Below are 14,809 nucleotides of genomic sequence, written 5' to 3'. Positions count from 1 at the left end.
TGATGGTGGGGGTCAATCAATGAGAAGTGTTGTATCACTGACTTCAAAGAGAATAGAGGAAAATAAATAAAACATCGCATCCTGATCACGACGTAAATTGTTATTTGAACTGTTATTCCGTTCGGGAAATCTTATATTCCCGACTTGTCATTGTCCATAAATACAGACAATTTCTGAAATATTTAATGATATATAAGGCACGGAGTTCATAGCTTTGAACTTCATTTGAAATTGCATCGGAATTATTTAGAGAGTGCAATTTGCACTGCTGATGATTTCTGAAAAAAACTCTAAAACAGTCTTTAGCAACTCATTTTAGGGCTGGAGTGTGACGAGGGGAGGGGGGGGGGGGTAAAAATATATTGGAATTGAAGAAAACATGGTATTTGAAATAAAACATCACATCCTGTTCATGACGTTAACTATTGTTTGAAGTGTATTTCCGCTCGTTTAATCTTATATTCCCGACTTGTCGTAGTCACTGACTATAGACAATTTTCAATTTCTTTTAAATAGATATAAAGCACGAAGTTCATAGCATTAAAATCCATTTAGATTTGCATCAGTAATATTGAGAGTATCAGGACTTATAACCAGAGAGAGCGAACTAGGCTGTAGCCGACACTCAGTATTCCTGAGCAATATCACACAGTACAATTTATTGTACAAGGATACAATGAATCCTCATTCTCTGATCAGAAAAACTTTGTATGGGATGACTTTAACAATGCTGCCGATTTGTTTATTATCATTTTACGTCACAGTTACATCTGCGAGTGTTCACGGTGAGAGGTATATTGGTCCCGTTGTCAGGGTGATGGGGATCATTGGTCAGCAGCAGTGTGTCCGGGAATGTAGACACAGGCCCAAACTGTGTCGTGGAGTCAACTATCGGAAACAGGAACTGCTGTGTGAACTTGTGTCGGCCATCAACGAAACGGAACAAAAACCCGGCTATGTTAGAATTGAACTCGATCAGGTAGTTTCAAAGTTCTCCATCTGTCTGTCTGTCTGTCTGTCTGTCTGTCTGTCTCCTTGTTTTTTTTCTGCATTTTTGTAATCAAATGATATATTTATTTTCCATTCCATATCTAATTCCACTCTGACACATTTACAGAGTGCCAATATTACACAGCATTGTATGTCGTGCTCCGCTGACGAAATGTGTATTACGCTTTCCAGTAAAAAGGTCCACTGTATTGCAGGTGGGTTAATTATTTCCATTTTGAAAGTAAAAACGCATGAAATACTTACATCCACACTTTGCAAAAGTTTTTCTTTAGCGGGGTCAACCTAAAGGTTAAGAATTCAAAACCAATATAATTCCTTTATGCAACAAGACATTTTGGCGCCCGTTGATAAAATCTCTTTGAATTTAATTCATTCCTTTAAGGTTTGAGGTACCCCATCCTGTAGCAATCAAAAAGTACAACAGGATAATTTTTTTGGCCGTCAAATGGCAAAGTTAAACACCTTTAAACGAGAAAGATTTCTGGGAGAAATCTTTAGGTTTTCCCTAAAAATGGCGGTCAAGGGACGTAACTTTTGTAAAAAGTTGATTTTTTGTGGATTAGTCTATCAATAATTTGATATATTTTTAATACCCCTCCCCCCCCCAAAAAAAAAAAATTAAAAAAAAATGGTGCACGTTTCTGTAAAAGTTAATTCCGATATTCAGTTGTAGGTAATTTGTAAATCGTTGCCCGTTATCTTTTGCCATATAAATAGAGTGACAATACATTAAAAAACTGAGTTTAATGTACCATCCTACTTCACAACTAATTTGTAAATTTGGGAAAATGAAATGTCAAGTATTGATTTTCACCTGGTCGTAGAAATGTCTATTGTTAACATTCAAAATATTAAAAAGGCAAACATTCCTTGTCAGTCCACTAAAAATCTTAATTCATGTATCCACATTATGCGGACATTTTAATGGTTCGAGTAATAGTCTTAAAATGTAAATAAATGAATACTTTAATAAATGTATATAAAAACAATATTCTACATTTAGAAACCAAAAAAAAAATACTTTAAAAAATTACATTAATTTTTTTTCGTTCACTTTAGATGGAATTATTACTTTTTAGATAGTGACAGTCCGGCGGATTGTACATCCCTTCACAACAATAACTGTGGCCTACCTAGTGGACTATACAGAATAAAGCTACCGTTCCTAGGTCACGTGACAGCTTTCTGTGACATGGATACAGATGGGGGCGGCTGGACAGTACAGACAGTTTATTATCATTATTATTATCAATATAATTAATAGTTATAATGTACTAACACATTAATATTTTAATTTTGGTTACATGAAATACGTTTTGTTTCTTAGAGAAAAGTGTATTAAAAAATCCAGGCAAATCAAAATGAAAAAAAATATTGTGTATTTCAAAAAGTAGCACAATGTCTAATACTGTTTAGCACATACAGATTCTTTGTTCTTTTACCTCGATATTGTATTAATCACCATTTACTCTTCTAAAGGTGTTTCAGAAACGACAGGATGGTTCTAAAGATTTTTATAGAACATGGACGGAGTACAAGAACGGATTTGGAAATTTGAGATCTGAGTTTTGGCTCGGTATTATTCTTACTTTGTTTTATATTCAAATTAATTATGAATATCTTATTTTAGATTTGTTTGGTTTGTTTTAAAAGTCTGGACAATTTTGAAGAAAATAAATGTACACAATGTTTACAACTACGTTTTACATCAGTTATTTTATATCTAGGTTCAAAAGTGTGTAGGGTTAAACAAAATAGCTTTTTTGCAATTAGTGTCATTAAATAAGAAAGAGCTAGCCTGATTTCAAAGTTTTTTATTTTTTTTCCGCTGCTATTACAGGCAACGAAAACCTACACCACCTGCTGAGTCAGGGGACGTATAAGATGAGGATGGACATGGAGGACTTTGACAACCAGACACGTTACGTCAAGTACACCAGTTTTAACGTAGGAGACGAGTCTAGCAAGTACACAGTCACGTTGACAGGGTTTTCCGGGAACGTTGGTGAGATTTATGTCTTTCATGCGTCAAACTTTGTTCGATTCAAGTTGTTATGCTCCTTGTTTACATTAAGTGTCGATACATTCATTTTAAACTCGAATTATGTAATTCAAGTCATATATTTTTTCCCTTATAATAACGTATTGAGATGTAATATTCAAACAAAGAATAATATAAAAAAAGTATTGATCACTTAGCCGATTCGTTTTTGAGTTTAAAAAAGTTTTTTTTTATGTATTTATTTTTTTGCAGGGGACTGTTTCACAAATGCAACCATTGCTAAGGTTATTAATAACATGAAGTTTTCCACATGGGATCAAGACAATGATCTTTTTACACGTAACTGTGCCGCCCAATCGACATCTGGATGGTGGCACAACTCCTGTGCGAACCCTAACGGCCTGTATCTGGCAGGGGAAACCACTCTCAACAATCAAGGAGTAACTTATCATCCATGGCGGGATAAGTTCTATTCGCTTAAGTCGACTCGCTTAATGGTAAGACGAGTTGCCTAGACACTGGATTACATCATCAATAATGAAGATTGTTTTTCTCTTTAACATATTTTGTATAATTAACAGATTTTGATACGATGATTAAGCTTTGGGTTGTTTGGAGTAAAATTGTCATTCATATAATGAACAAGACTCTTATTATTATTCACATGAGCTGCTAATATTGATAGATTGTGATTTTCAAGATATGCAAAACATTGTCTGATAGTTTTTCTGATTATTACAATGTTTAAAATATTAGTTAATATGTGGCGTGTTTGTCAATATTTATTTCTAGAATAAAAAGAAGTATTATTTATTATATTAGTTTTTAAAAAAAATTATTAGAGGTTGTTTTTATACCACTGAGAGAGAGAGAGAAAGAGAGAGGGAGAGAGAGAGAGAGAGAGAGAGAGAGAGAGAGAGAAAGAGAGAGAACAAGAGAAGAGTATCAGATACACTGAGGTGACTGAGCTCTTTGAAAATGAGAACAACTATCCAAAAACTAATGTCTTTGGAGGCTTTGTTATAAAGCAGACATTACGATAGTTGTGTAGTAACAAGTGAAGAAAACACAAACGCACAGGCCCATTTAATTGTATCTTTTTATTAAATATTATAAAATGTTTCATTGCATTACAATAACATTCAGAGTACATTTCCTCTTATGTTTGTGATGGAAATCTGCAACTCTCAGTATCCTTTATATACGATAAGTTTTATCACGGCACATGAGCACAAGAATAAACGTCACCAGACAGTATGGGAATATCCAATAACGTAAGGTTAAATAAAAGGATCAAACTTATGAAACCAATATGATATAAACCTCTACAAACGTAATGCTAAAGTCATACGTAATGGATAATAATACAGATTGTTTTCAAGAAAGGTTCGCACGTTATATTTTTAGCCGAGGTTGCGAACTAAATAATCTGTTTATGTTGATATGGCTGTTCCATATGTTTCATATCCTTGAATGGGAGCGTACATAAAAGCGACGATTAACAATATCACATGCAAAAAACACCAATATGAATATAGATTTAAGTATTGAATGCCACAACATGATCTTATCTTGCTAACGCGTGGTTAACAATTTCTCTGCACGACCGGATGTGGTCTGTGTTCTGTACTCTTATCTTTTATAAGATTGTATCTAAGCAATGGATGTTTAAATGTAGATGTCGACAATCTTTAGCACATCAGTTCGTGTTGACAATTTCTTAAAAACGTGATAGCACAGTAGGATTATTTAAATGAAAAAATGACAATATCAATGACAATAACAAACCGTCAACCATCTTAAAAATCCATAAAACGAAATATTATTCAAAGCAGAGCAACACGGATCGTCAAAACGATAAAGGTAGGATCAGGTGCCTAGGAGGAGTGAGCATCCTCTGCTGACCGGTCACACCCGCCGTGTGCTCTTTGTCGTAATCGAAAAAAACCGGAAAAGTTCGCAGACAATTAGATGATTTATAGGTCTAACAATTAGTATGAAAAACGTCAGTCACCATGCGACACATGTATTTGTGGGCATGGTTGTTCTATTGACCATAGAACTTACAAAACGATGACTTCGAACGAGGCTGTTGATAGTCTTGTTTTATCTATGTGTTTGTCAGTAGCTTACATGGCCTTAGAAACTGTTCATACAAAGAGCATGCCCTCAAAGCAATAATGAACTCCAGTCTCGTTCACCCAGATACTCGGCTGTCTCCGAATCTCCGAAAAGCAAGAGAAACTCTCTGTACATTAGGTCACGTGGTGGCATGATGACGCTACTTCTATGCAAATTAGTAAAATGTACACCATTTCTTTATATGTAATCAACATTTTAAAAATCGTTTGTTCATTTTAATTGAGAGAGAGAGAGAGAGAGAGAGAGAAAGAGGGTTACTAGGACCATGCGTGTTATTTATTTACTGTTGAAGCAAATAACACCTTAATCCATAATCCATTAACTAAATGGAAAATCATAGAATACAAGTGGAAAATTATACATTTCAAGTAGAAAATTATACAATACAACTGAAAATGTATATAATACAAATGCAAAAGATCTGATAAATATTTTAACCAGTCTGTAATAGCATTAGATAAACTTCAACAATGTTTGTTTATTTAAGTGTCTTTGCCTGTACAAAACAAGAAAACAAATATAATTAAATTATAAATTACTTATTACATAAACATACTAGTATACTGTTTATTTAATATAATCATGCCTTACAAATTTCCTAACTGATAATTAAATAAAGCGTCCGGTACCTCTGACCAAGCATTTCCAGGGACATCAAGGTACATCTATAACTTGCAAGTTATTACACAATTTCAACAAAAGTCACCCAAACTTTCTTTTCTCTGTCGACATGCCACAGAGCAATGCCAGATATCATGCCCTTCCACATAAACTGTATGCCTCTCATCTTTGTCCCAGCGCTCTAGTTAGATCATTATCGGTAATCCAGCTATCATACCCTTCCACATAAACTGTACGCCATTCATCTTTGTCCCAGCGCTCTAGTTAGATCATTATCGGTAATCCAGCTATCATACCCTTCCACATAAACTGTACGCCATTCATCTTTGTCCCAGCGCTCTAGTTAGATCATTATCGATAATCTAGCTATCATGCCCTTCCACAGAAACTGTACGCCATTCATCTTTGTCCCAGCGCTCTAGTTAGATCATTATCGATAATCTAGCTATCATGCCCTTCCACAGAAACTGTATGCCATTCATCTTTGTCCCAGCGCTCTAGTTAGATCATTATCGATAATCCAGCTATCATGCCCTTCCACATAAACTGTATGCCATTCATCTTTGTCCCAGCACTCTAGTTAGATCATTATCGGTTATCAGAAGTCAATCAGCGTAAACACTCTTAAAAACAAATGCGTTCTTTTCTCGTTTAAAATCAAGCCGTTTAAAATTACATATTTATCGACAGTTCATTAGATTGAAATTGACTTCTCCAAAGTTTTGTAAAAATCTTTACAATTGCTGTTTTATTTGTTATACTGACATTTGAAGCCATCAGTAAAGCAATGTTTTTTAAAACTTTGACTTGGATATAGCTTTTATAGTACATGTATCTACATGTGTTCAACTTCATACTGTATTAAAATCATAACTAAATAATAGTTAGTATAATAATGATAATAATAATAACTATTAATATTAATTTTTTTCTTCAAAAATTCATGCCAAATTTGAGCAATTTTTTAAGGAGAATTATCTGCTTGGGGCCCATATTTCCAAACAAAATGGGCTGTGACATAGATCACAATAAAATATATGAACATATAAGATCTCCATCTTGATATCTATGTTTGTTTTCGGATAATTGACATTACAAGTATTTCAGGTGACAACCTCCTAAATTTGTCATTTATATCTAAATTTTAATCTAGTCAGAGTTATCGAAAGATAAGAAATGACACTTGACATAACAAAGGAATTGGTGGCCAAACAATATTTTGGTAATGTTCTATGAAGATTTCAAGTCATCCCATAAAAAAGAGTACTTTTGCTATTTTATTGTGTATGACCGCTAGAAAATCTTATCTTAACATTGCACTGTTCATTATTTCTGAATAAAATTCCAAAAACAGTCTATAGCAACTCATTTCGGGGCTGTAGTGGTGGTGGGGTCAATCAATGAGAAGTGTTGTATCACTGAATTAAAAGAGAATAGAGAAAAATAAATAAAACATCGCATCCTGATCACGACGTAAATTGTTATTTGAACTGTTATTCCGTTCGGGAAATCTTATATTCCCGACTTGTCATTGTCCAATAATACAGACAATTTCTTAATTGTTTTATGAGATATAAGGCACGAATTCATAGCTCTAAAACTGCATCGGTATACATGCACTGCTGATGATTTATTCATAAACTATAAAACAGTCTATAGCAACCCATTTTAGGGCTGGCTTGTTTAATTTTATATTCCCGACTTGTCGAAGTCTTTGACTATAGACAATTAGTAATTACTTTTAAATTGATATAAAGCACGTAGTTCATAGCATTAAAATCCATTTAGATTTGCATCGGTAATATTGAGAGTATCAGGAGTTATATCCAGAGAGAGCGAACTAGGCTGTAGCCAACACTCAGTATTCCTGCGCAATATCACACAGTACAATTTATTGTACAAGGATAAAATGATTCCTCATTCTCTGATCAGAAGAACTTTGTATGGAATGACTCTAATAACGCTGCCGATTTATTTATTATCTTTTTACGTCACAGTTACATCTGCGAGTGTTCACGGTGAAAGGTATATTGGTCCCGTTGTCCGGGTGATGGGGATCATTGGTCAGCAGCAATGTGTCCGGGAATGTAGACACAGGCCCAAGCTGTGTCGTGGAGTCAACTACCGGAAACAGAAACTGCTGTGTGAACTCGTGTCGGCCATCAACGAAACGGAACAAAAACCATGCTATGTTAGAATAGAACTCGATCAGGTAGTTTCCAAGTTCTCCATCTGTCTGCCCGTCTGTCTGTCTGTCTGTCTGTCTCCTTGTTTTTTTTCTGCATTTGTATGATCAAATGATATTTTATTTTCCATTCCATATCTAATTCCACTCTGACACATTTACAGAGTGCCAATATCACACAGCAATGTGTGTCGTGCTCCGCTGACGAAATGTGTGTTACACTTTCCAGTAAGAAGGTCCATTGTATTACAGGTGGGTTAACTATTTCCATTTAGAAAGTAAAAACGCATGAAATACTAAAATCCACATTTTGCAAAAGTGATCCTTTAGCGGGGTCGACCTAAAGGTTAAGAATTCAAAACCAATGTAATCCCTTTATGCAACAAGACATTTTGGCGCCCGTTGATAAAATCTCTTTGAATTTAATTCATTCCTTTAAGGTTTGAGGTACCCCATCCTGAAGCAATCAGAAAGTACAACAGAATTATTTTTCTTGCCGTCAAATGGCAAAGTTAAACACCTTTAAACGAGAAAGATTCCTGGGAGAAGTCTTTGGGTTTTCCCTAAAAATGGCGGTCAAGGGACGTAACTTAAGTAAAAAGTGGATTTTTTGTGGATTAGTCTATTAATAATTTGATATTTTTTTGATACCCACTCCCCCCACCCCCCCCCCACCCCCCCCATAAAAAAAATTATGCACGTTTCTGTAAAATTTAAGTTAATTCCAATATTCAGCTGTAGGTTATTTGTAAATCGTTGCCCGTTATCTTTTGCCATAGAGTGACAATACAATAAAAAAAATTGAGTTTAATGTACCATCCTACTTCACAGCTAATTTGTAAATTTGGGAAAATGAAGTTACAAGTACTGATTTTCACCTGGTCGTAGAAATGTCTATTGTTAACATTCAAAATAATAAATGGGCAAAAATGTTTGAAGAGGGGAGATAACTTTAAAGTAAAAAATCAGCTGTTTGATATACAGGTTCATGTAAACTCGAAAAATAAGCAACTGTTTCTATCTTTGTCAGTCCGCTAAAATTCTTAATTCATGTATCCACATTATGCAGACATTTTAACGTTTCGAGTAATAGTCTTAAAATGTAAATAAATGAATACTATAATAAATGTATATAAAAACAATATTCTACATTAAGAAACAAAAATAAAAATACTTTAAAAAATAATATTAGTTTTTTTTTCGTTCACTTTAGATGGAATTATTACTTTTTAGATAATGACAGTCCGGCGGATTGTACATCCCTTCACAACAATAACTGTGGCCTAACTAGTGGACTATACAGAATAAAGCTACCGTTCCTAGGTCACGTGACAGCTTTCTGTGACATGGATACAGATGGGGGCGGCTGGACAGTACAGACAGTTCATTATCATAATTATTATCATTATTATTGATAGTTATACTTGTACTAACACATTAATATTTTAATTTTGGTTACACCAAATACGCTTTGTTTCTTAAAGAAAAGTGTATTAAAAAAATCCAGGTAAATCAAATAAAAAATATTGTGTATTTCAAAAATGTAGCACAATGTCTAATACTGTTTAGCACATAAAGATTATATGTTCTTTTGCCTCGATATTGAATCAATCACCATTTATTTATTTAAAGGTCTTTCAGAAACGACAGGATGGTTCTGAGGATTTTTATAGAACATGGACGGAGTACAAGAACGGATTTGGAAATTTGAGATCTGAGTTTTGGCTCGGTATTATTCTTACTTTGTTTTATATACAAATTAATAATGAAGATCTTATTTTACATTTCTTAACTGGTTTGTTTTAAAAGTCTGGACAATTTTTTAGAAAATAAATGTACACAATGTTTACAAACATTATTGTACACACTATTTACAACAACGTTTTACATCAGTTATTTTATATCTAGGTTCAAAAGGGTGCAGGGTTAAACAAAATAGTTTTATTGCAATTTGTGTCATTGACTAAGAAAGAGCTAGCCTGATTTCAAAGTTTTCTTAGTTTTTTTCTGCTGCTATTACAGGCAACGAAAAACTACACCACCTGCTGGGTCAGGGGACGTATGAGATGAGGATGGACATGGAGGACTTTGACAACCAGACACGTTACGTCAAGTACACCAGTTTTAACGTAGGAGACGAGTCTAGCAAGTACACAGTCACGATATCGGGGTTTTCTGGGAACGTTGGTGAGATTTTTTCTCCTTCAAAAATGTCAATAGATTTGGGGTTTTATGTTTTTTGTTTACAATAATTGTCGATACATTTATTTTTTAACTCATGTACATAAGTCATATGGTTTTTAAATTAAATAATATTTTGAGATAAACTATTCCAATAAAAAAATATGACAAAACAATGATCATTTTGCCGATTCGATAGAGAATTTAAGAAACGTTTTTTGGAATGTATTTTTTTTTTTATAGGGGACTGTTTTACAAATGCATTAACCATTCACAAGGTTATGAACAACATGAAGTTCTCCACATGGGATCAAGACAATGATCTTGATACAGGTGAGTGTGCCGCTATAACGAAATCTGGGTGGTGGCACCGCTCCTGTAACTGTGCGAATCCTAACGGTCTGTACTTGGCAGGGGAAAACACTCTCTCCAATCAAGGAGTAACTTATCATCCATGGCGGAGTAGGTTCTATTCGCTTAAGTCAACTCGCTTAATGGTAAGACGAGTTGCCTAGACACTGGATCACATCATCAATAATGGAAATTGTTTTTCTCTTTAACTAATTATGTATAATTAAAATATTTTGTTACGATGATTAGGTTTCAGGTTGTTTGGATTCTTGTTGTCATTCATTTTATGAAATAGGACTCATATTACAATTTATGTATAATATTGATTAAAAATACATATGCATGGTAGCAAGGAAACAAAGTTTTAATCAACAGGATTCCACTTCCGGAATCTCACTTCCGCTCAACACATTTCATTCAGTTTAGCAAAGAAATATCTACAGCAGAAAGATACGAGTTACAGGAAAAGAAAAATACAAATACTAAAGGCGTTTAAAGTTATCGTAAGAAATAAGTATAGGGTACTTTCTGTCCACGGTCATACCTGAGTGAACAACACAGATAAGTTTCCTGAATGCTGGCAAAGTTATGTTTAGAAATATCGAATGCCCTGAACATTACTCTCCACGGTCTGTGTTCCGTGTCTGTGTTATAAAGTGACTCAAACTGCTATATGCATAGACATGCTTATCGACAAATCATGAGCCCCTCTTGCATTCGACATAACACACGGAAAAATGGTTCAGTCAGACTACGTCACTCACGATCACGTGTTTAATAACAATTATGGACAATACCCAGCCAGGTTTAAAATACAGGACTGTGAAGCTAACCCAGTATATGTGATTGTAACGGTGTTTATATTGTTGGTTACATGTTATAATTCTAATGGTGTAATTTTGTAATACTGTTTATATGTTATGATAAATAACTTTTTCGACGAAGTGAACATAAAAGGAAAAAGAAGGAAAATTGTACGTTGTCTTCGGTGTTGGTAGTGCAAATTAAGATAATAAACTCTTTTATGCGTTTATCGTGTTTTTGTTTTTTGTTTTTGTTTTTGTCTAGATATTTAAACAAAAGGTATTTTTTATACAGTGTATGTGCAAAACACATAATATTTTCACTGTACAGCTGTAACTTCCTTATGCCTTCTTTCACGCGCTGCTAGGTTAAGAAAACATAAAAAACTACCTTAAAAACATTAAAAATGACCGTAGATAGTGAACGTATTTTCCTTAATAGCAAATGAGATTTACAAACTCAGTACCTCAAGGTTTTGTACGACTATCATCTTCTTATTCACATTGAAGTTCGACCTTTAAAAACACTAAGCCCAATAGTTGTTTTACAAACAGTTTTATTTATAGCGTGATTGTATAGGTCTTACAAATTTACAAACTCAACTCGACCAGTACATGTCTGATGTCAAATTCCAAATCTTAATCAAAATTTGTCAAATATCATTTTACATGGGATTATATACCTTTTCACTTATGACCAATATTTTAGATTGGATATATCTACCTGTGACGATCATGAGGGAACATTTAGAGCTTAAATTTCGAAGCTAACAAATCTCTTACTAATAATAGAATATAGACTTTATGATTGAGCTATAACTAATATATCACTCTTACCTTTAGTTTTTGGATATGGACACTGATTTACCATTCTTACATCGTGTGCTTCGACATAGACACTAATCTATGACTCCTACCTTTTATTTTTTGAGAAAGACATTAATATTCCACGGATATCGCGTGTGTTCGGACATGGACACTAATTTACCATAATTGAATCGTCCTTATACAACATAAATAATCATATACTGTGGTTTCAGTAATATTCAAGGGTATCAATATAACACTACCACGCGTATCTTACGTAAGCAGTGTACACGTTAAGTAAAAGTCTTAAGTGATCGTATAGTGGTTTTATTCGACAAAAAGCAAACTAAATACACAGTCCCAATTCGGGGAAGTCAGAGAGAGATGTTAAGAGTTCGAAAGAGCGTCGGAATTAACCTAACTTGCGAGAAGTTGGTAGTTTTATACTATTTGGGGAAAACAACTATCAAAGTAATACAAGTGTTCATTGGGTGTTGAAAAGCCCCTTACGAGGGCGCCACCACCTTGTTACTATGATGCTCCAAGATGGCGTCAAGCTGGTCAGTCAAGAACCCGCCCCTAATCAGTGTACTTAGGGTCAATTAAGGTCGCGACAGATATTTACCAGGGGGTGGGTCACTGTATCGTGACCAATTACTGTCATCTACATGAACCGATCAAACGACTAATTGACTTCAATTAGCAGATTGATGTATGTAATTGTTTGGTTTACATCAAACTTTACCCCCTCAGGATATTTGTGTACTAATCGGGAACATAATGTCCAAATTGGAGACATACTGACCAGCAAGGATTTAATTACGGTAATTAAAGGATCCTCACCTCAAAACAATATACCCCATAAATATGTAAACATGGTAGCTATTGGCTCTCTCTCTGACCTTCCTTTAAAGCAATATAGTCTTTGATGGACACATACTATTCGTGATTCAATTAACATGGAATATACATTAAATAAAGGTATTTTCTTAACGAAAGCATTCTATCCTGATTCTGAAATTAAATGATCAAGTCAAATCAAAATAGTTCAAATAATAGTATGTAACGTCCAATCAGTATAGTGAAAGTTATAGGATACGTAAAATATAAAGTCCAATCACCAGTGTTCGATTATATAATTACATGTAACAAGGGCTATTTTGTTACACACCTCCACCACATCGGGAAAAAGTTGCTCAATATACTGCAACTTTTTAAGCACAGTCTCGATACACAAAAGAGTCTCTTTACACAAAAAAGTCTCTTTACACAAAACAGTCTCTTTACACAGAAAAGTCTGTATAGAGTTCAGCGTCCGGTATTATCGGAGAATTCATCGAATAGCGTATGACACTTCCGGAATCATCGGAAACGAAACACAGGTCTGGTGTAGGTTCGTTGTAGTCGGTGTCATCGGTAACATCGTCGAAGTGATACTAGAAAGTGGATACTTCTAGAATCATCGGTATTTCCTCGGCTCTGGTTGTGATTTTACACAATATACACAAAAAGTAGAAGGTAATTCATCCTTCCGTCATCATCGGAATGTTTAACATATTCCATTTCCCTCATCTGCTTCACTATACATGATTGTAGTTTGCTGTAACAAGTATTTAAAAGTTATTGGCTATGGGTAAGGTAGCACATACCCACGGAAAGTTCTTTAGGAAAATCCAGGTCGTTGATACAAGTCCAGATCAGGTCAAATAAAAATAAGGCCGTTGATTTACATGAGACGTGCCCAATACATCCCATGTCCGGTAAACCGGAGATGTCCTTATTTGCCCTAGTCAGTAATAGATGTCGGAGCTGACCCAATTAAAGATGAGGCCCGGCTTGTAATCAGTTCAAATCTTGGTAGGTTTGGATAGATAGGCCCATGTTCAGCAGTCATCCTGAGCGTCTCTGGAGATTGTTGAGGTAGCAAGGTCGCAGTAGGTTCAGTCTCTGCAGGCGGTGCAGTGGATAGTGTAGGAATGTCACCACCTTGGGTCTTGACCGCTGCATACGTCGGCAGTACAGACATCTTATATTCCCCACTATCCCCCTTTGCATTCCAGAGCCCAATTATTCTACTCTTGATTCGTTTACGACATTTAATACCAATTAAACATACGACAATGAGTAAAATACCCAAAATCCCTATGAAAGGAAAAGACCAATGGGGTAAGTAAAACTTTTCTTCAGGTGGAAAATACATGTACTTTAGCTCATTTTGCAAATCATCCATTTCAATGTGTTTAATTTTGTTTAATTTAAAAGGATAAGTAGAATAGGTAAAGTTTGGTAAGGTTCGGTGAAATTTCTCCCAAATATTTTTGGTGTTGAGGGTGTGTACAATTGTAATATTGAGGTGGTTTTCAGGGAATTTGACAGTCGTTTCTCGGCGAAAATATGGGGATAAGGTTATTTGACCGTGTACAGCTCGACATGACATCGGTAAACGCAGCACGCCAACCGGAGGCTTTACAGAACGAATCGTGGTCTCTGTACCGCGTTCACTTGTCGGGCAGACTTGAGAAAATTTCAACTCTTGGACTGTCGACACAGCCCACTGACCATCGCTAATATACTGCGCCAGCGACAAATTACTCACATGAACTACTTTTTCACAAAACGTTTTTATTGCATTCGCCTTTTCCATAAAGAGGGCTACTAAGTAGGTTTTACTCAAATGCACGGGATAAAGCGGACTCTTAATAGTAC

General features: G+C 34.9%; 2 protein-coding genes across 2 annotated transcripts; both read left to right on the top strand.

Annotated features, from left to right (window-relative positions):
- The first annotated feature begins 534 nt into the window (after window positions 1–534).
- LOC128172239 (microfibril-associated glycoprotein 4-like) lies at window positions 535–3,784 on the top strand. The gene is made up of 6 exons (XM_052838036.1): window positions 535–979; window positions 1,118–1,205; window positions 2,091–2,230; window positions 2,491–2,587; window positions 2,852–3,016; window positions 3,266–3,784. Exons 1-6 carry the CDS (start codon window positions 677–679, stop codon window positions 3,526–3,528), a joined length of 1,056 nt encoding a protein of 351 aa, XP_052693996.1. The 5' UTR covers window positions 535–676; the 3' UTR covers window positions 3,529–3,784.
- A 3,901-nt stretch (window positions 3,785–7,685) lies between these two features.
- LOC128172230 (microfibril-associated glycoprotein 4-like) lies at window positions 7,686–11,023 on the top strand. The gene is made up of 6 exons (XM_052838023.1): window positions 7,686–7,988; window positions 8,126–8,213; window positions 9,195–9,334; window positions 9,594–9,690; window positions 9,984–10,148; window positions 10,386–11,023. Exons 1-6 carry the CDS (start codon window positions 7,686–7,688, stop codon window positions 10,655–10,657), a joined length of 1,065 nt encoding a protein of 354 aa, XP_052693983.1. The 3' UTR covers window positions 10,658–11,023.
- The last annotated feature ends 3,786 nt before the right edge of the window (window positions 11,024–14,809 follow it).

The sequence above is a fragment of the Crassostrea angulata genome, chromosome 2 (genome assembly GCF_025612915.1).
Source record: "Crassostrea angulata isolate pt1a10 chromosome 2, ASM2561291v2, whole genome shotgun sequence".
Lineage (NCBI taxonomy): Eukaryota > Metazoa > Mollusca > Bivalvia > Ostreida > Ostreidae > Magallana > Magallana angulata.
The sequence above is the reverse complement of the archived record's forward strand: the minus strand, read 5'-3'. Positions and strand labels throughout refer to the sequence as shown.